Consider the following 22038-nt stretch of genomic DNA (forward strand, 5'->3'; position numbering starts at 1 on the left):
ACCCAGCTCAACACAACAGCAACAAATAATACACTTTAACAGAAATAAGTTTACTAGAATCACCCTCTCCAGTTAAAATTTTGGAGGCCTTCACTAAATGCAAGAAAGTACAAAAAAATGGAAGCAAACAAAAGGGATGTAGAACAGATGTAGTCAACGTTTTTTACCTACTGCCCACATTTTTATCCCTGCTCTGTAAAATTTTGTAACTTCCCACTGGTTCCAAAGTAATGGTGATTTATAAAGTAGGGAAGTAATCACACTTTATAACATTTATGAAGCAGAGTTACAGCAAGTAAAAGCAGATAATAATAATTACTTACCAAATACTTTGTCAAAATTTTATGAATACCTAATGAAAATGTTTTTGAAATCTGTATCACAAGCCACCCTCCATGAAAGCCAGAAAGCCCACCAATGAATGCTAGGGACCAGGTTGATACCACTGATGCAGAATATGAGCAGTGTACTTAACATGCATTTAAATCAAGCATTTCACACACAAATTCATGAAAAGTAACAAATAAGCACAAGTCCACAGAATATGATGCAACAAAACCAGCTTCTGTGTCACATGTCATGTCAGATGATTTTTAAGTTTTGACATGTGATAAAGTGCAATTATTTCCACATGATAATGACCACATGGTCATAACTGCAATATTGAGTTTTACAAATAAATCATTTTACAATCAAAAGACAACCAGGATATTTTACAAATAAATAATTTTGCAGTCAAAAGACAATCTCAATGTCATTTATAAAATTTTTCATGACTGAACCCCAGCTACGAGAAGTTAATCTTAGTTTCTGGAGATTTGTCGAATACCTTACTTCACAAGGCCACAAAAATGTTTCCAGGCGCACACATTACTACAAGACTATGAGGACCACCCATAAGTATAAATGAAAAATGCTATCATCTACTAGTACAGGGTGTACATAGAGTCCAGGAACACTTTCAATTATTTATTGCATTTTGAAGAGAAACTCTGAAAGCGTTTTTTTACAAACTTTCTATATGCAAACCATTAGTGACCTGGCAGACATCAATAATAAGGTAATCGATTTCTTGCCATACCTGTCCCAGCATGGCACTGTCAACTGTGGCAGTCGCTTCCCATATCATATGGTTGAGGCGGTACATACACCACATTTTTAATGTGTCCCCACAGAAAAAAGTCACATGGAGTGAGATCTGGGTGCTGGGGAGGCCATTTCATGAAACAGCTGTCCCCTTCTGTAGCACAGCCGATCTATCGATGTGGCAGCTCCGTGTTCAGGTACCCACAAACTTCATGATGAAAATGGGGTGGAGCCCCATCCTGCTGAAAGATGACCGGAGAGTCCGATTGCATTTGAGGCATCAGCCACTGCTGCAACATGTCCAAGTAGGTTTATCCAGTGACAGTGCTTTCGGTGAAGAAGAATGGCCTGTAAAGTTTTCGACATAACAAGGCACAAAAAACATTTACCTTTGGGGAATCGTACTCAAATTCAATGCAGTTGTTTGGATGCTTTGTACCCCAGATTCAACAATTATGCCTGTTCATTTTCCCATTAGTTTGAAAAGTGGCTTCGTCGCTAAAAATTAAGAGATCAGCAATGCCATCCCCATCCTCATTCAATTGTAGCAACTATGAACAAAACTCAAAATGCTTGTCTGTGTCATCGTCATTAAGCTTCTGTACTAGCTCCAATTTGAATGGTTTCATAGACAGCTTCTGTCGCAGGACTTTCCACACTGTCATTGGAGCCATTTCGAGTTCATGGGATGCACAACACACCGATTTCTTTGGACTCCTTATGAATGTCTCTCATATGCGCTCCACATTCACTTCACTCACACTGGAACGTGTGCTTCTCTTTGCTGGGCACAAATTCGTTACAATGGTGTAACAAATTTGTTGTGCCAGTGGTAAATGGCCTTCCTTATTGGTGCCTTCTTACCGTACTTGGTTCTAAACATCCGTTGAACAGCTTGTTTTTGTTGAACTCCAACACACAGAAAGCTCGCTGTGCATCTGAACTCACCATGTTTGTACTAGTGCTGACTATCGGCAGATTACCAAACTACACTGTGGCAGTATATGTGAAAAAAAAATTTTCGGGGTTTCTCTTCAAAATGACATATGTATGATATCTGTACAATGTTTGTTTCTTGTGCAATAAATAATTGAAGGTGTTCCCAGACTTTATATGTACACCCTGCATTTTGCAAAGAAAGAATACAGATTTTCACATCATATTTTCCCATATTCGAAGTTCACTGCCAGGCCACTTGGAGTGTTGCTGCTGTTCCCTGTTTGTGTATAATAACATGGACCTTGCACTACTTGTAATTTGGTGTTCTGGGAGTGTGTGGCCATCCATCGTCGTGGTTCCAGCTGTGTGGATACTTCATGTTTGTTATTATTTGTTCGCTGTTGCACTTATGCAAAAGGATATTTCTGCCATCGTGGCCTTCGAAATAGAAAAAAAATCATTATAAAATTTAGGAAGAGACCTCTTTTGGAGTACTTGTGTTTCGAAGAACATGCAAATTAAAGAAAGTGTGGAAGGAAATCACTATGATTTTTCAGTGGCAGTACACGCCACAGGAAAAAATGTGTAAGTTCTTTTACCTTTATTTATATTTTATTAATGAAACATGTACGTATAGTACAGAGAATGTTACCAATTTATTATTACCAGTTCTATGTCATTCACCAGCCACGGCTGGGCAGACGGCATCGGGTGTACAATAATATTACCACAACAAAATGAATAAAATATTGCAGTTTAAGCTGTGATACTAAAATGGATACTATAAAATATTTTAGAATTAAGAACAAGATTTTAGTATACTATTTAGTAATATCACAATCAATATTAGAACATACTGTAGTTAAATAGCAGATTTGCTGCTATTATTTAAGTTTTGCAACTTAGGGAGACACTCTTCTATTACCAAAGAAGTATTCTTCAACATTATACAAAGGTTGTTCTTTTAATATTCACAAAATTTTAGTTCAAAATTGCTCCAGTGATCTTCTTCTTCTTCTTTTCCTTCAGTGTTTGTGCCGCGTCCCTGCAGGATCCACTACATGGGTCCGTTGTCTCCATTTTGCTCTATCATGGGCTGCATCTGGGTAGATCAAGCTGCAGATCAAGCTTGTTTTCTGCTGCCAGCATCACGTCATCAGCATAAAGTAGGGCCCATGGTAATGGCCAGTGCAGGTCAGCTGTCACGGTGTCTATTATGAGAATGAACAGAAGTGGAGATAATGCAGAACCTTGATGGACGCTGACTGTGAGGGAGACTGAATATTCTTAGGCAGCATTAAATAATTGTAGGGCTATAATTGAGAAGCTGTTCTGTGTCTTTGTGAATCCACATCTTGGTCTGTCTATACTGCCTTCATTGCCAGTGCTGTGTTGATTAACTCCATTTCTCTTTCTGTAGGTCTTGTGGTTTGTCTCTGTGTGAATGAGACAGTTGAAAATATATTGGTTGAAAACAACCAGAACTCCTAATCTGGGAAAAAAACGGAAGTGTGGAAATTCCCCACCATGGAGGCATTTATTTATTATTACTCTCAGTGGTTGAGCAGTGTCACAGATTACAGTTTCTAATATAGTACAGGACAGCCCATAAATATCAGGATTCCCTGAGTATTTGTAGTTTTTTTTTTTACTATTTTTGTTGTGTGTTTTGCATGCACTGTATTCCACATTACCAACCTGCATTTATTTCCACATTTTGCAGCAACTGCAGGTTCTGTTCAGGAATTTCCCCTACTGTGCTTTTGTATATGTTTATAAAATATTCCTAAATTCATCTGGACTGCGAGAATTAGAGCAAAATGTGGACTTTTACCTGTGTTTATTAACCAGATCCCACACTGCCCTAAAAGGATTGTGAGGTTTTCAATAAATCTGGCATTAGTTTCCTTCTTTGCTTTCTCTATTTCTTTTCTGTGCATTTTTTTGGCATGTAAATAATTAATGCCAATATCTTAAGCTGCTTTGACTTTATAATTTAGTAATCCAACTGCTGTGGTAGAATGACTTCACCCACAAAGTAATCAGTAAATATGTTTCTGTAGTATAATTGGATCTATGACTGGATATTTGTTGCGGAATACCCTTTTGAATTGGTAGAAATCCATATGCTGTATTTATAAATTGTATACCATTTCCGTTTCGTATGTAGTTGTATATAATACGACATGCCTTAACAATGCTTGCAGCAAAATCAGTATCTACATTCAGTCACTTGTGAAAGATCCTCCACTTATTTGTCATTATCCCTAACATGCACTTTGCGAAATGCTTAGCTTGAGAATGATGATAGTTGAGTACTTTTTGTTTCACAGAAACATTCTGTTTGTAGAGTGGTGTTGCAATATAGGATTTAGCCATTAATTTTTCTTCTTTCATTTTTCCCTACAATTCCTGAGGTACACAGCCATAGCTATTTCCGTAACCTCATTGTGGAAATTAGTTGCAGCCAATTGACTGTCAACCATCCTGGCCAGGTGCAGCCCTGGTTGTATTAACTGTAGCCACAGCCAACCATTTGTCGTGGCTATGGCCGCACTAGTGTGCCTGCACCCTTGCCAGTTACACTACTGACACAACCCAATTTTGACTCTGCATGTGGCAATACTTCCCCCTCTCCCTCTGAACATGAGGATTGCTCTACATAAATAGCAAAAGATGAGAATGCAGCCAGTGGAAACTTTAAATTTGCAACACCTTCCTCCATTTTACCAAGCCTGCTAACACGGTTGGATATGAATGTCTTGTTGATATAATTATGTAGTTCATTCATGTTTGTAGTACTAAAAAATGAGTGAACAGAGTAAGACCTCGGTGGGCTTTAATGACTAACATCAAGACACTATACATTTAAAGTCTCCTAAAATATTTCTGGAATGCTACTGAATGTCCTAACTCATTGAAATTTGTTTAGGGCTAACTCTGAGTAAGCTTTTTGTGGGAAGATAGAATAATTGTTTTATCTAACTTGTATAAATGCAACTCCATAGAGTTTTTTAAAAAAAAGGTACTACATAATGTTGCAGCACACTGACAACTTTTTTGTCGAGAAAGTGTCAAGATGATTGGAAGACTTTTTTCTGCCTTTCTACACCTGTTGCAGGTATTGCAGCAATTTCTTAATCATAATTTAAAAAAATAGATGGTTCAGTTGTATTGCTGTCTGTGAACAAGGGAGGCTTACAAAAACTATAGACATGTAATAAACAAAGAATTATCAAAGAAAACCAAAAAAGAAAATTTATTTTGAACATAATTTGGGAGTTGCACCTAACATGGAATCACAACAAAGTTATTTGCCAAAACTATATCTGGACCAGTGAACATATCACTTGACAGCTCGTGTGTAGTTGGCAATACTGCAATTGTGAGGTTGCAATAGCTACCACTAGGCATGCCCACAGCTGATAGCTTTGAAGTATGTTTTGTAAATGCAGGTTACAGTCACCATGTATACAAGCTATTGTGTAATAATTTATACATAAGTATAACAAAGAATGTGTTTCTGACAATGAAGAAAACCTCTATAGTTAAGAGGCATTTGATAATATATGAAACTTTGAAAGGAATGAATAATAACCAAAGTTAATGAGAGTGTGTATGAGAAGACATTCTGAATTGTTACAATAATAGCTGTGTATAAAAGATCATATAATAATGTAAACCTAACCATAAGAAGGAACAACCTATTGACACACACAGAAAGAACTAAAGAAAGAGGTGCATACTCTGTTGAAGAGTGAAAGAATTAATTTTGGATACATTTACACTCACCAATTTGTGTCGTCAATGGCACAATTCCGTCCAGTTCTCTATCAGTACTCTCATTTGAATTGGCGCCAAAACCATTGTCATAAAGAGAAATCAATATATGTTAATTTTCATATATATTTGCATCTGTAATCTGTGCTTCTATAATAAGCTTACCGACATGGTCTACTTTCTTCCCACATCTGGTGGTGTCAACAGTACCAAGACCTTCATGTAATAACCTTTCCACTTCTGCTATAGTCAAATGCATGTTATTATTTTGAATGTAATTCAGTTGGGCAGAAATGACCATGATAAGATGGTATCCTTATTACCAGTGCTTGATTTGTGATTGTACACACTGGTACTCTGTACCAGTACCTTTGATGAAGAAAAATCAGTACTGTAGAGTTTAAGATGGGGTATGATAGAAATTTATTTTTTACCAGTACAAATGTTGTATTCACTCCTTTGAAATGCACAGAAAACCGTTAAAATAACATCTTAAGATGTATAATTTATCTTCGTGTCTGCAGCAGTGTCTGTTGCCAGCAATCACTGTGCCATAGTTTCTTTGCAGTCACTAGTTGTTGAAGTTTTGTCTAATGCCACTGAATTGCAAGCTGTATTATTCATTACAAACACTGTCAGAACAATGAATTGGATAAACGAATTTTTAAACCAGTGCAAAAATCGTGAGTGGCCCATATCCTCATGGTTGTCACAAGTTTTTCTAAACTGAAAAACTGGAAGGCCTTCATGCACAAAACTGTTGGAAGAACATGCTTGGGCCGCAACTGATCTGGATCCTTTTCCTGTTGGCTGATAACTGCTACTATTCGGAGTATCATCTGTCCAGCATCAACTGCTTCTCCGGCATTGATTTTTGTAGCAAGATACTATGAGTCACAACAACATGAGCTTTTTCGAGCAACGGTTTTCATTTGTCTAACATTTTAAAGTCAAAGTCCCTACTTTTTGGTACCATGTTAAGTGATGTTTTCCTCCCTGAGAAAAGTTCACATCCTTTTAAAGAAAGTAGCAACTTTACTACTCTAGGATATTCTTTGCTACTATAATGTCCATAAATGTACTGCTGAATTGCATCAGTTTGGAATGTATCTAGTTCTGTCATTGAGTGAGGCTGCTTTTTTTCCTTTCCAGGGATACTTAAAAATACACTGTTCTCTCCACTGGGGTTTTGTTGCACATGGTTTACTTTACTATCTTTCAAGTCTCAAAGTAGCACTTCTTTTCTTATTATAGTCCTTTCACTGAGTTCTAGAGTTTTCAGTGTATACTGTTAAATTTTATCAGCAGGAATTGATGGATGCCCTTGAACAGAAACAAATTCTTTTACTTGCTCATAAAACTCACACATCCTTCACAGCTGTTCTAAAGTTGACTATTTTAATGACATTCCATTAACCAACAGATTGGCACACCACAAATTACATCTTTTTTGTGATAATTTTTAATACACAAAAAGGAGGTAACACAACACAACTGTATAGAAGCAGCCAATCGCACACTAACCCACAGTGTTACACAGAAGCTGGCAAAATGGTAGCTTCACCGTATGAATCAGCATATCTAGCTGTACTGTAACTGGTTCAGAAGACGCAGTGCCTCATGTTTTTCATATGTTTTTGAGTCATGCTGTCAAATTGAAGGCATTTGTAGAGTGACTTTGAAGTGACATGTTTCAGCAGCCTGGTAGTACGGCAGAATTGGTGCTTTCTCAGTTTTTGCCAAAGAAAATTGTGATATTAAAGTCTCATATAATTATTCTGCAAAAAGGATGACTTCAGGAAATATAACACATTGGTATCCCTTTGAAATGTAGAACATATTTTCTTTAGTGTGTCACAATGACGAATCTTCAAAAAATCAAATTAACTTTCTGAAAAGATGTTTAAAAAAAGATTTTTCCTGAAAACTACTTTAAAAGCAACAAATTTACATTTGTTTAATAAATGACAAAGAACAGGAACAACAAATATCTCTTGGTTTCAAATTTATCTTCTATTCATAATGCTTTTTATTCACAGATGACAAATTAATATTTTTGTTTGTGTAAGTGAATAATGTTTTGGATAAATATTTTTATTTGTAAGTCACCAATAATAATATTTATCTCTATTCATCATGTGTCATTCAAATAAATTTTACCTAACTCTGCTAGTAATGAAACCAATTTGTGCATATGCACACTGTATATTTGTAGCCTGTGGGCAAGCACGTGATACCCATGTGGCTGTGGACAAGCATGTGATATACATATGGCTGAAGTGGTCACTCACTCAGAAACAGCATCGTTCATCTTCTGCCCACATTTGCAACTTCCACCGTTGTGTTCGCACTCTCTCTTGCACACTACAGATACGTGTAAACCAGACAGATGGGCCACGTGCTTGCAGGGCTTTTGTGTCTTCCACCCTCTGGCATGAGAGCAAAAGATGCTGGGTTCTTCGACTGAGGGTTTAAGGAGATCAGGAATGTGGAAAATCTGTTGCTGATCACTGTCTTGACACAGGACATGGCATGAACTGTCTAGGGACCTAGATCTCTTGTCTGTCTCCGTGTACTGGGACTCTTTCATTAAAGAAGCAGTGAAATACATATAATTAATGACTTAATTAAGAGATAAATGGTATTTAAACTCAGCAAATCAGCATTGGCACCACTGAGGCATCATAGCCCGCAGACAAATGAATGCATCAACACATGGGGAATCAAAGCCAGGACAGCTAAGTCAGGCACCAACAGCTTACTTGCAGATGTATGCAGGGTCTTCAGACTGCGGCCATGCTTTACTGTGCCCCACATGCAGAGACCATGGCTCGTTCCCCCAACAGGAGGCTCTGGATGTTGACAATGACATTATAGCCCAAACCCTTGTGCATTCCTGTTTCCAGCAAGCCAGTACATCAATTGGCAAGCCACTGCAGCAGTGCATCAGTGGTACTTATAGATGGTGAAGGACTTCCTTGTGGAAATATTGTGCAGTTTACACAACACTATCTAGTCCAATGCCTGTGAACCATTCAAGCAGTTAACATGTTGGCAAAGCCTTAAACAACATAAATTTAAATACAAATATAATTGGCATACACTTTTGACTCTCCTTTCAGAATATGTGGTTAGGAGGGGACCTGACAGCACAACTAAAATTTTAACTGCACATTCTGCTCTATACCCTGTCCTACAGAATTATATTTCCATACGCCGCTGCATACCTACGTACATTTAACTTCATGATGACATTAATAAAATGTTATTTTGTCACTGGGTCCATCATCTTATGTAGTCGGTCAACATCAACCCTTGCTGACTGCTATCCTGTATGTAATTTTTGAAGTGTTCCTGGTGTATTGAATATTCTATGAGGTTTTGGGATTGCAGCCAGATCTTGTTGACTTCTTGCCACAACATTACAGGTGGCAACCATTCAACCATCTTCAGGTGTCCACCATTGGAGACTGCTAGTTCGTGGTGTCGGCTATACAGCAAAAACTGATGTGAAAAACATATGCACGTTGGTGGCCATCACAGAAGCATCCTTTGTCAAAGTCCGACCCCCTGCAAATACTGTTCCATCTGTGGTGCGCAGGCGCATGTGTAAAAGTGAAACTACATGTCCGACCTCTGTCGGAACGCGTGCTTGCAGCGCTAAAAACAAATGTCTGATGTTGCCAGATGTGTCATTATGAATAAAGTGTTTTCTCTCAGAAGAAATTAAGGGGATCATTGGGTCACAAGCTTTGTCCAGTTGAAAGCCACCGTCACAATTTATAAGATCTTGTATTAGACATATTTCCACTGATTCTTTAATTACTGAATCCCAAAAGAATCTCACTGGAACCAAGATTTTTGTGGCAGAATAATTCATAGACAGAATAATCCATAGTGTGTCCTGTGGTAATACAATGCTAAGCTACAGCCAACTTACTGGGCTGTGAAAGGTGAGTGTGGCACTCATGTTCAGTGCATCTTTCATGTACTGTGCATTTGATCTGACATAGGTAAGCTTTGCCCCACTGACATATGTGTGGGCTTACGGACCTCCATCTGCAAGCATCAGAAACTGCAGGCATCTTTAGAACATTGGTGCACTGAGTGCATGTTGTTTCCAATGAAGACAGCCTTAAAAAGGAGCTAGAACATCTACAGTCAGTGTTCAAAGATAATGGTTACTTTCCACAGCAGATTAGCACATTGCTAAGAAGGAACAAACATGACCACCCACAGCATCTAGAAGATAAGGAGCTGTTCAAGTCCAGGGTGTTCCTTCCATAAGTCATCAATCTTTCGTCTAAAGTAGGCAGGAACCTAAGAAAACATAAAGTTAAACTAATCTTCCGACCACCAGCAAAGATTAGTGCTCTTCTCGGTTCAGTAAATGACAATCTGGGATTGTGGAAGGTTGGAATTTACAAAATTTCTTGCCAGTGTGACAAAGCTTTCCTAGGTCAGATGATACACACAGTACAGGAAAGGTGTGTTGAACATGAATGCCACACTCGCCTTTCACAGCCCAGTAAGTCAGCTGTAGCTGAGCATTGTATTACCGCAGGACAGTCTGTGGATTATTATCTTTATGGATTATTATGCCACAAAAATCTTGGTTCTGATGAGCTCCTTTTGGAATTCAGTAACTAAAGAATCTGTGGAAATACATCTAGCACAAGGTCTTATAAATTGTGACGGCGGCTTTCAACTGGACAAGGCCTGGGACCCTTTGATCTCTTTAATTTTGTCTGAGAGAAAATATTTTATTCCTAATGACACATCTGGCGACATCTGACATTTGTTTTTAACGCCGCAAGTGCGTGTTCTGACAGAGAGCAGACATGTAGTTTCACCTTTGCCTGCATGCCACAGAGGGAATAGTATTTGCAGATAGCACGGACTTTGACAGAGGACATACCTGTGACAGCTGCCAATGTACATGCGTCTCCACGCCAACTTTTGCTATAAAGCAGACATCATGAACTAGCAGCCTCCAGTGGTGGACACCTGAAGGTGACTGAATGGTTGCCAGCTGTAATATTGTGACAAGAAGGCAATATGATCTGGCTGCAATCCCGATAGCTCATAGAATGCTATCGTGCATTTGGCACAGTTTTCTTTAAAAAAATCACATTTTGTGTACGATGTTGATATGAAGTTTGATGTACCTTTTATCTACAGTTTGGTATTACAAATTGAATGAAATTTTATTGTCGTTTAGCTATTACAGCAATTGACACAGTCAAGTTACATAAATACAAGTTATACAGCATATATACATGGGTTGAAGATCAATATGTCACTATTGGTTTTCCATATAATACAATATTTAAAATCAAATAATGTGAAAAGCACTGCATCATAAGTTACTTAGTTAAAGAAATTATGCTGAACTCTCCAAACCGGTACCACTATGATATTTTACAGTCATAAAATTCCTGAAGTGAGTAGCAAGGATTTGCAGCTAACCAACTGAATAATTTGTCTTTAAATAAATCAAATGGAGCTTCTACCCAGTCTAGTGGCAGTTTGTTGAACATCTTCATACCCACCACTTCGTAGCTGTTCAGTTACTTGGATAATCTGTAGTAAGGTATGTCAAGGTGGCTACTATTTCTGGTTCCATGAGAGTGTACATCTCTTCTATACTGGTGTTCTGATAAGTTGCTCTTTATAAGCAGTAGGGCAGTGTAAATATACATGTTTATAACAGTTAATATTTTTAAGTTGATAAACAGTGGTTTGCAGTGGGCCAGTTTATCATTGTTTGTTAGAATTCAAATTATTTTCTTCTGAAGTACCAAAATGTCCTAAAGGTGTGAGCTATTGCCCCATATTAAAAGCCCATAAGATATAATGCTTTGGAAAAAAGCAAAGTAGGCCGATCTTACATAGGCCGCAGGTACATGGTTTTTTAAATTACTTAACAAATACACCACTCTAGACAGCCTTGCACTAATGTATTTAATATGTGGCTGCCAAGTCAATTTACTATCTATAACAATACCTAAGAACGTAACACTATCCATGAAGTCTGCTACTGGCAGATCTCTTAAACTAAATACAATCTTTTGAGTTTTACTCTCATTAAGCAGGAACCCATTAGCTTGAAACCAGACTGATGCTTGTGATATTGTGTCATTTGCCACAGTTTGGAGCATATCCATGTCTGAGCTGACACTGAAAAAAGTGGTATCATCTGCATAGAGAATGGAGTGAGTATTTATGTAAGATGGTAGATTGTCATTAGGATAAATATCTGAGGTCCTAATACTGAGCCTTGTGGCACACCACACCTAACTTCAGCTAGCTGTGATCTCTGTTTACCAATACAAACAATTTGTTTACGGTTGCTGAGGAAAGATTCGAAAATGTTGTCAACTTCACTGTTTGTGAATCCGTAATAAACTAGTTTGTTGAGGAGTGAAATATGCTCCACACAATCGAAGGCTTTGCTAAGATCACAAAAGGTAGCCTGAGCAAAATTTTTTCCTTCATACACATTAAGCACTTTTTTAATCAGGGAGTCAATGGCATGGACTGTGGATTTGCCCTTCCTAAAGCCAAATTGTACCGCAGTAATAATGTTATTACATGTCAGATAATCACACAATTGGGAGTTGATGATGGATTCCAAAACTTTAGATAAAATAGGTGTCAGAGATATTGGGCGATAGCTAGATGGGCAGTTTTTGTCTCCTTTCTTGTAAGTGGGCACTACCCTGGATAATTTTAATACATCTGGGAATACACCTTCAATTAGACATCTGTTTATAAATTTGGTAAGAGGATATACTATGTGCCCAATTATCTTTTTTAACACATTGCAAGAAATACCATATATATCTTCACTATGAGAGGACCTAAAATTATTTACAATAGCAAAAACATCATCTGGTGTGACCTCTGTTAAAAGCAATTTATCTTTCAGGGTGTAGTCTATATTATGATATTTAATGAGATCAGCTACAGTATCTTGCGGCCTCCAAATGCTTTCCCTAATTTGGTTAACAGATTTTGTACAGTAGTTATTAAATTCATCTGCTGAAATTTCTACCTCAGCTTTCTGTTTGCTTTTGGCCATTGAATTTATTATAGTCCATGCTTTTTTGCATTTATTTTTTGATGACTCAATGGTGACTAGGTTATGTTGTTTTTTGGCCTTATTTAAAACATACTTCTATTCCTTTTGTGCTCTTGAGTACCTTTGTTTAGCTATATCAGTTTTCTGAAGTCTGTAAGAATCTCTACACAACAACAACCACCTCCTTTTCATATTGGCTAGTTGAGCACTATACCATGGATTCTTATCCCTACGTCTATTACTTTTACTTTTAATGTTAACTTTACATCTGTATTGAGGGCAGTTGGTCTCGAATATATTTAAGAAAGAATGAAAAAATCTATCGAACAATGTATTGGCAGAGCCCTGGGCATTATTGTTAAACATACGTGAGCAGTCATAATTACTGAGTGAGACCATGAAATTAGACAATTTTTCTTGCGTTATTGGTCTTGTGATGACTATTTTAGGCTCTTTAAACTCCTTATAGTCCATATTAGTCCTATCTGTACCCATTTTTACCCAAACTGAGTTATGGTCCAAGAAATCGAAGGCAGCTACATCTGAAGGCAGTAAGTATGTTGTCGAGACAAGCGGACTGTCTTGTGGGTTTGCAGTTTGTAAAAATGAAGTTGCATTGTCGTAACAGTTTTTTAAATTTATGTACGGTGTGCATGTCTTTGTTTACATCAAATGCAGCATTGATGTCACTACCAATCACTTTACTATATTTCTTCCACTGAGGACTAAGAAAGAAGTTTAGTAAAGTCTCAAGTTTTTCTAAAAATATTAGTGGACTTCGGAGGAGGAGGAGATTAGTGTTTAACGTCCCGTCGACAACGAGGTCATTAGAGACGGAGTGCAAGCTCGGGTGAGGGAAGGATGGGGAAGGAAATCGGCCATGCCCTTTCAAAGGAACCATCCCGGCATTTGCCTGAAGCGATTTAGGGAAATCACGGAAAACCTAAATCAGGATGGCCGGAGATGGGATTGAACCGTCGTCCTCCCGAATGCGAGTCCAGTGTGCTAACCACTGCGCCACCTCGCTCGGCAGGTGGACTTCCGTCTGGTGATCTATAAAGAGATACAATAGCAATTTTTAAATAATCCAGATATATACCTGTGGCTTCAAAATGTATCTCACTGCACAGAAATCCTAGATCTAGCTCATTACTACAATTTATTAATTCTTTCTTAATGTAAATTGATACACCCCCATGAATATGCTGCTCTCTGTTAAAGCTGTTTGCTAAGTGGAAATCATCTAGTACATGAAAAGATATTTCATTTAATTTACACCAGTGCTCACTTAAGCATAATGCATCAAATAAGTTCTCATTTGCAAATTCGTTTAAAATTATGCGTTTTCCACTTATACTTTCAATATTGACATAACCTATCTTGAGAGACAAAGTTGGTGAGTAAATTTTTTTTTTTTTTTTTTTTTTTGGGGGGGGGGGGGGGGGGGCAAACGTCATCAATGATACATTTCTCTCTAGTGTTACCGACATTTATTATATTATCCTTATCTTTAATCTGGTCGTTCAGTGTGAATCTGGGCAAACCTTTTAGTCTCGGCCCTTCTTTGCTACCTCTAAAAAAGAGTTTTCCCTAAATCTAAGTGGTATTACTCAGAGGTATCGATTTTTGCTATGCCCAACTCATTGGCTACTTTTATGATTTCATTACTCACATACTTCTTTCCGAGTTGATTCAGATGGAGACCATGAGCAGTGTGGAATCTTGTACCTAAGTTAGTTACGTTTACAAAACAGACATTTTCAAAGTATTTACAAATTTTCTTCATTTACTCTTCTCACTTCAACATTCACACAAGACCAAGATGGAAGATCATGCCAACATGGTATTGAAAAGATGAGGATTTTTGTATTTTGTAGTTCCTGCAGTTTCTTCTTTAATGATCACAAGAAGTCTTTTCCTTCATTTCTCACTATGTCATTTGATCCAGCCAGAAAAACTGCCAGTTCCATAGCTTCTGCCAATGAAGAACCTGCTACATCTTTAAATTTTGCACTAGGTTTTATTGTGGCTGAGATATGGTGGCTTGAATTGTTCTCAACTATATCCCTTAATTTCCTTCCTTGACTGTCTGCATATAAATGTTTTTTCACAGGCCTAGGTCTGCAATTGCGGTTTGCTTTCTTGGGGTTTTCGGTTTCATGTACGTATGTCCAAGTCTTGTAATTGCTTTTGTACTAAATTTTAATGTAGACATAAAAACTTTCAAATATAGCTATGATTGAGGAAACCAAATAGAAAAAAAGTACCAAAATAAACTGAAACAAACTATATTCTGGATATTTTTTTTTATTTTTTTATTTTTTTTTATTTTTATTTATTTATTTATTTTTTTGTCACAAAGTATGAAGTACAAATTTGCTTATGATGTGTAAAACGTGTGTTTGTGCTTAAAAAGTAGTTTCCTGCCACTTTTATTTCCCCACACTTTACACAGGTTTTTTTGAAGTCCCATGAAAGTATAAAAGAGGAATTTCATGGTAATTATGGTGAAAACAATGGAATACATGTGGGTGAAAATAACACCTAAACGGGACTGGAAGGGGAAGATTAGTACAGCTGATTCATGAAAGTATAGGGGGTGGATGTCGTGCCACACATGGTCAATACCTGTTGTCATAGGTAGGAAAAGTAGGTCGTCTTTGGGATAAATCCAGTCAACAGGTTCCCCTGTCTAAAGAGTATCTCCAGCAGTTTAAAAAACACTGAAACAATCACTCACAGGACAGATTTTAACATTTCAAATATCACACATACCAGATGACAAAGAGAATCAAAACATTGGAAAGAGTAACATAGGGCATTTCACAGACTTAACAGTCCTCCATCAAAACTTGCAATCAATAAAAAATAAAATACAACTATTAGAGGTTGAGCTCCAATCTTTGAACTGCACAGTAGTTTGTATTACTGAGCACTGGTGTAGATACACAGAAATCCAACATGTAGTATTATCATTATATGAAAGGGCAAACTCTTAATGCAGAACTACTTCAATGGGTGGGTATATCAGAAAAGGAACACAGTTCAAATCAATACATGACCTCAGTACAGTAAGTGAAAACAAACACTTTGAAATATCAGCTATTGAAATAACAGGGCTTGATATCACCAAGAAATTAATCATTTTGTGTTTGTGTGTATAGATCTCCCAGTTGTAATGTGGACAATTTTTTCAGAAAATTAACAGAAGTTCTAGATAAAGTCTCAACTACAAAGGTAAACATAATTCTGTGTGGGGCATTAACATCAACACTAATATCATAAATGAATCCAGCAGCACCTTCATAAACATCCTTCACAGTCATTCCCTAAACTACAAGCCTGCAAACGACATCTATCAGAAATCAAAATAAAAGATTTTTCAAAAGAACTAAAAAAACAAAGCTGGGATGAAATTAATTATTAATTAAACATTGTTTAAATTGAACTTTGAAAAGGCATTTCCAAAAGTATGCATGTCTATATCAACATCTCACAAAAACAGATGGATAACAGCAGGTATTAAGAAGTCCTCCCAAACACTTAAACACCTCAGTTCCATGAAAAAGATTCACAGTGATCCAGAATTCTTAAATTTCTATCATAGATACAAAAAGATCTATAGGAAGGTGCTGATTGCTGCAAAAAAGTCATCTAATAACAAAATAATATATAATGCAGAGAATAAAAGCAAAGCAGTCTGGGATGTTATAAAAAAGGAAACGGGGAGAGGCAAACAAATGCAGAATAACATACTGCTAAGGGAGGGGGATAAGGTAATAAATGATCCACAACACTTTGCAAACTATGTAAACGAGCATTTTTCAAGTATTGCAGAGAAGCGACAGCAAAAATCCCCCAAAACAAATATAACACCTGTAAATAATGTTGCACTAAATATAATGATGTTACTGGCAATCACAGAGAATGAAAATAAAACTGTTCAAAAACTAAAAAATAAAAAGTCAGTAGGCTTAGATGAAGTACCAGTGTTTGTACTGAAGCAATGCATAGGGGTTGGGTTGTTTTAGGGGAAGGAGACCAAACAGTGAGGTCATCGGTCTCATCGGATTAGGGAAGGACGGGGAAGAAAGTCGGCCGTACCCTTTCAAAGGAACCATCCCGGCATTAGCCTGGAATTATTTAGGGAAATCACGGAAAACCTACATCAGGATGGCCGGATGTGGGATTGAACCGTCGTCCTCCTGAATGCGAGTCCAGTGCGCTAACCACTGCGCCACCTCGCTCGGTAATGCATGGGGATTATACAAGGCCCCTTAACAAATATAATAAAGGAATCCTTCACATCAGGGACATTTCCAGAGCAGTTAAAACCCAGCCCATTTCCCTGCTGTCAGCATTCTCAAAAATAATAGAAGCAATTATGAAAGACAGATTAATGAATTACGTGAATAAATACAGTCTTTTAAGTGAATCACAGTTTGGTTTCCGAAATGGCAAAAATACGGAGTCAGCCGTAGTAGAATTCACAAAAGCTGTACTTGATGCTCTTGATAAAGATGAGTGTGTCACAGGCATATTTTTGGACCTTTCAAAGGCATTTGATACAGTAGACCACAAGATTCTATTAAATAAATTAGAAGCATTAGGAATAAGAGGGGTAGCTAATGACTGGTTTCGATCATACCTAGCAGATATGGTACAAAGAGTAGAGATAACACATACTTCAAATAGATTTAACATTTAGTAAAACATTTGTCAGAACCAAAATACATTAATATAGGGGTTCCGCAAGGTAGCATCTTAGGACCAGTACTATTCCTTATATACATTAATGACTTTCCCAGTAGTGTTACTCATGGTGAAAAAATTCTCTTCCCTGATGACAGCAATATTATATTCACTGAGAAAACAAGAGAACTCCTTGCCAAGCAATAAAGTGACATTGAACATAAGGAAAACTAATGCCATGAATTTCAGTTTGAAGAGGAAAAACGACAATGATAAATCAAATGTAGATGGCACCTCTCTAGACTGTTTAACAAATGCAAAATTTCTAGCAATGAATATTGATCCTCAGTTGAAGTGGTGTGAACACACAAAGGTACTCGCAAACAGAATGTCATCAGCATGTTATGCCTTTAGAATCCTATCATCAGGGTGTAACATGTTGTATCTTTTAGTTACATATTCTTCATATGTACACTCAATTCTTAGCTATGGCACTCTTTTTTTGGGAAAAAATGCACAAAATATGAACACTATTTTCAAACTCCAGAAGAGAGCCATAAGAATAATAACCAAAAATACTAGTCGAGCTCATTGTAAAGATCTGTTCAAAACACTGAGGATTTTAACTGCTCCATGTGAATACATTTACCAGTCAGTTGTAGACATTAAAAATAACATTGGTAATTACTGCACAAACAGCTCTGTCCATGACCATGCAACAAGAAATAGACTCAACTTACATTTACCAAGAAAAAATAAACATAAACTCAAAACAGCATTTTCTACCAAGGAATAAAATTGTACCATAAATTACCAAAAGAGCTTAAAGAAATTGCAAAAAATACTTATTTAAAAAGGCAGATAAAATGTACCTGTTATGAAATACTTTTATACATTGCAGGATTACTTAGATAAAAAGAGTATGGATTTGATTTTAAAAAATGTTATACAAATAAATAATAATGATTATAAAACATCCAACATTCGTCAGAACACATTCACTTTGTTTTTTTCCTTCTTTTTTCCTTTCTAAAAATACTTACCCCCAAGCAATGCAGAGCACAACACTAACACCTCTTTCTCTTTCTGATCTCAACATCCCACTCATTATGGAGGGATGCTGACTCAGTTTTTCATGATAGCAAATGGGAAGTTGCGGTACAGAAAATGGCCCAGACATTACGTGTGTGTGTGTGTGTGTGTGTGTGTGTGTGTGTGTGTGTGTGTGTGTGTAGTGTAGTGTAGTGTAGTGTAGTGTTATGAAACAATGTGCGTATAGTGTGTTCAGTGACTGATAATGAGATATGAGTGAACAGTGTGACATTACATGATTTAATAATTTATTTTTAAAAAGAAGTATTGTATACCAGGAGTAAATCTAATGACTGTCTCTAACTAGAAGTCTGTAAATATATGTGTACCGGTATACGAATTAGCTTATTTTAAATTGGTCGAATTGCGCTCTGGTGAGCAACAGGCACATACATTTTTTTTTTTTTTTTTTTAATTTAGTCAATTTGTTAATCTAATGTTTGAGAAGTACTTTTCCTGTGCAGTAATTAGTGTTATCTAGGATGGTATATACATCAAAGACTAAAGTGTCTCAAATGTTTAGGTGCTAATATTGCAGCCAGTAGAACTGGCGTTCAAATTCCCCACATGTCCATTTTGATTTTTGTTTTCCATGTTTCCCTAAATTTATTGAGGCAAGTAAAAGGATGATTCCTTTGATAATGGGATGGCTAATTTCTTTGCCCATTCTTGTCCTTTTGGTGCATCTACTCAGTCACTAATGAACTTGCAATTGATGGGACGCTACACCCCAATCTTCCTTCAACATCAGAGTTCATTCAGTGTTACAATACACCCATATCATTTGGTAATAATGACTGAGCCAGTTCACTTCTACAAAGTTCTTTCTTACATTTTGTGATTATTATGTCTGTTGCACTTATATGATTGTATAATCTAGTAACCATCAGAAATAGTGCACCAAAAACGTATGGAGAGAAGAGCAGCAATTAATTTATATTGAACTTGTTTATTTATAGGAATGTAGAAGTCTTTTAATGAACTGTTTGCCTCAAATTATATAATGCATTTTACTAAGGGATTCGCAAGCCCCATATATATTTGTGTGTGTTACCTACTGAGCTAATATCTTGAAAGTAATTTTAATATTTTTTGCATCAAAACTTGATATACTACTTTTATGTAAAACTTATCTGATGTATACAATTGTGAATGAATGCAGCCACTCACCGTTTCTTCCTGAACAATGGAAAGAGAAACAAGAAATTGCAAATTTTGAGCTACATTTGAAGTTTTGTATTTTTTCTGTTGTTCGGCCCATGATTTCTAATCACATCCATTGTTGAAATATTGCTGATACTAATTACTTGAGATGCTAGTGTATAAAATAATGTTTTCATGCATGCTCCAAAAATGTTTTATTTATTTATTTATTTTTATTTTTTATTTTATTATTTTTTTTAATGGGATTTTTTTGTAAAGTGTTGGCCTACTCGTTGGTAAAACTTTTGTTCATTGCCTTGTGAAAATATAGCTTTCATATTTACTGCATAATTATTCTTACTCCAGGTATTCCTTTCACCCACATTGCAAGCCCAATGCCAGAGGTGTATCGCAAAGCAGATATTGTTCCAAGAGGTGTAGCCAACAGACGAGCTGCACTCAGCTGGATAAGAAAGCATGTGAAGAATGGTGTGATATATTTTGGAGATGATGATAATACATTTGATTTAGAGCTCTTTGAAGAAATTCGCGGTACGAAGCGAGTTTCAATGTTCCCAGTTGGTCTCATTGGTGACTATGCAGTTAGTTCTCCTGTGTTAAGAAAGGTATTTATGGTGTAACTTGAGTTTACAGAATAATGAAAATTGCACATAAATGTATTTATCAAAAAATAATTTACACAGGCACTCAAGTTGTAAAGAATCTTCGATGGATATATCATCAGTTACTGCTCTCATTGCTGGTGCATTAAAATACTCAAAACTCTACAGTTATCAAACTGCACTACATATTTGTTGAAAGAGAAACTTGTACTTGGTTGATAAACCATTGAACGACATCTCTCAAAATGTCTCTTGGTCCCTTTTTGCCTCCATTTCTAAATAGAAAAGGAAACAACAAATAATTATTGCATTGCTGTTTTAAAATCTTGCATTGTGTTTGCACTTAGCTAAATGTGATTTTTTTAAAAAGCATGCATTTTCACATTGGCTTAATTTGGAGACTGGCATCCTTTCAAAAGTAATTATTAACAGTTGGATATTTGTCTACACTCTTTTCTGATCATAGAAAATGGCCAGTCTCAATAATGGTAAGCAGAAGCCGTTTCATTGTACAAAGAAGGTTGCAATTGTAATAATGGTTAGTTCCATAATGTTAAGCCTATGATTCAGCAGATGTATCTATTGAAGTACTCAGTTTGCAACAGTGAAATAACTTTGTGCTCTCAGTTTTGAACTGAACTAGGTGAAGTACATTCAGTAGTTAATGCACTGGACTTGCAATCAGTAGGAACAAGTTACAGATCCCCATCCAACCATTAAGAACTTTTTTTCGGTGATTTACGACCACACTTACAAGAAATGTTGTGATGGTTCCTTTGAAAAGGTTCACGTCCGATTTCCTTCCCCACACTTGTGTAATCTAAACTTGTGTTCCAATAAGAATGAGGTTATCAGAGATGGAACGTCAACCTCAACCCCTCCATCCTCCCCTTTATTCCAACCATTTTAACTGAGTAGGCTTGCTGCTGTGGCCAAGATTACAAACTTATACTGTTGTGGTGGGTCTTGCTCTTGATCTTGGTTATTCTTCAGTGTGTCATGGCAAGCAAGTGAAGGAGAGGTTGTGACATACATTTTGTGATCAAAATCGCACATGGGTGTTGTTCCAGTATTGGTAGGTGGGGAGACACTACACATGGCCTGCACCTAAATAGGGAGGGGAAAGATAAGTTAGCTTTTCTATTAGCAGATACTGTGAGAGGGGGCCACAGTCACACAAGGGATGATCCCTGTAGTTAATGGGACCAGGCAGACAGATTTTTTAGGTTAAAGCAAAGTCCAGACAGACAATCATCAAGAAAAATGGAATAAAAGAAGCTTTATGTACAGTAAATAGGGATAAACCTAACTTCATCAAAATATCAGGGGAATAAAATGTAAAGTAGATGTGTTGTTAGTGTGTTTAGATGATCTCAACACAGTGAATCCAATTTTCTACTGCAAGGAGTACAGTTTCTTCAATGAATGTAACACATTAACAGAAATCAGTAGCCAGGGTATAGCATACTAAGTTTTTGGGTGTACTTACAGATGAGAATCTTAACTGAAAAATTCATATTTTAGATCTCCTAAAGCAACTAGGTCCAGCAACTTTTGCAATCAGAATAATTGATGATTTTAAGGATATAGAAATTAACA

At 36.7% G+C, this 22038-nt stretch overlaps 1 protein-coding gene across 3 annotated transcripts in view; it reads left to right on the plus strand.

The window, feature by feature from the left end:
- Positions 1–22038, plus strand: part of LOC126248478 (galactosylgalactosylxylosylprotein 3-beta-glucuronosyltransferase S) — a 184706-nt gene that overhangs the window by 122815 nt on the left and 39853 nt on the right. For all 3 annotated transcript variants that reach the window (XM_049949495.1, XM_049949494.1, XM_049949496.1), the window contains one exon: positions 20183–20442. In XM_049949495.1, coding sequence (XP_049805452.1) covers positions 20183–20442 — 260 coding nt within the window. The remainder of the gene's footprint in view (positions 1–20182; positions 20443–22038) is intronic.

The sequence above is a fragment of the Schistocerca nitens genome, chromosome 3 (assembly GCF_023898315.1).
Source record: "Schistocerca nitens isolate TAMUIC-IGC-003100 chromosome 3, iqSchNite1.1, whole genome shotgun sequence".
Taxonomy (NCBI): Eukaryota; Metazoa; Arthropoda; class Insecta; order Orthoptera; family Acrididae; genus Schistocerca; species Schistocerca nitens.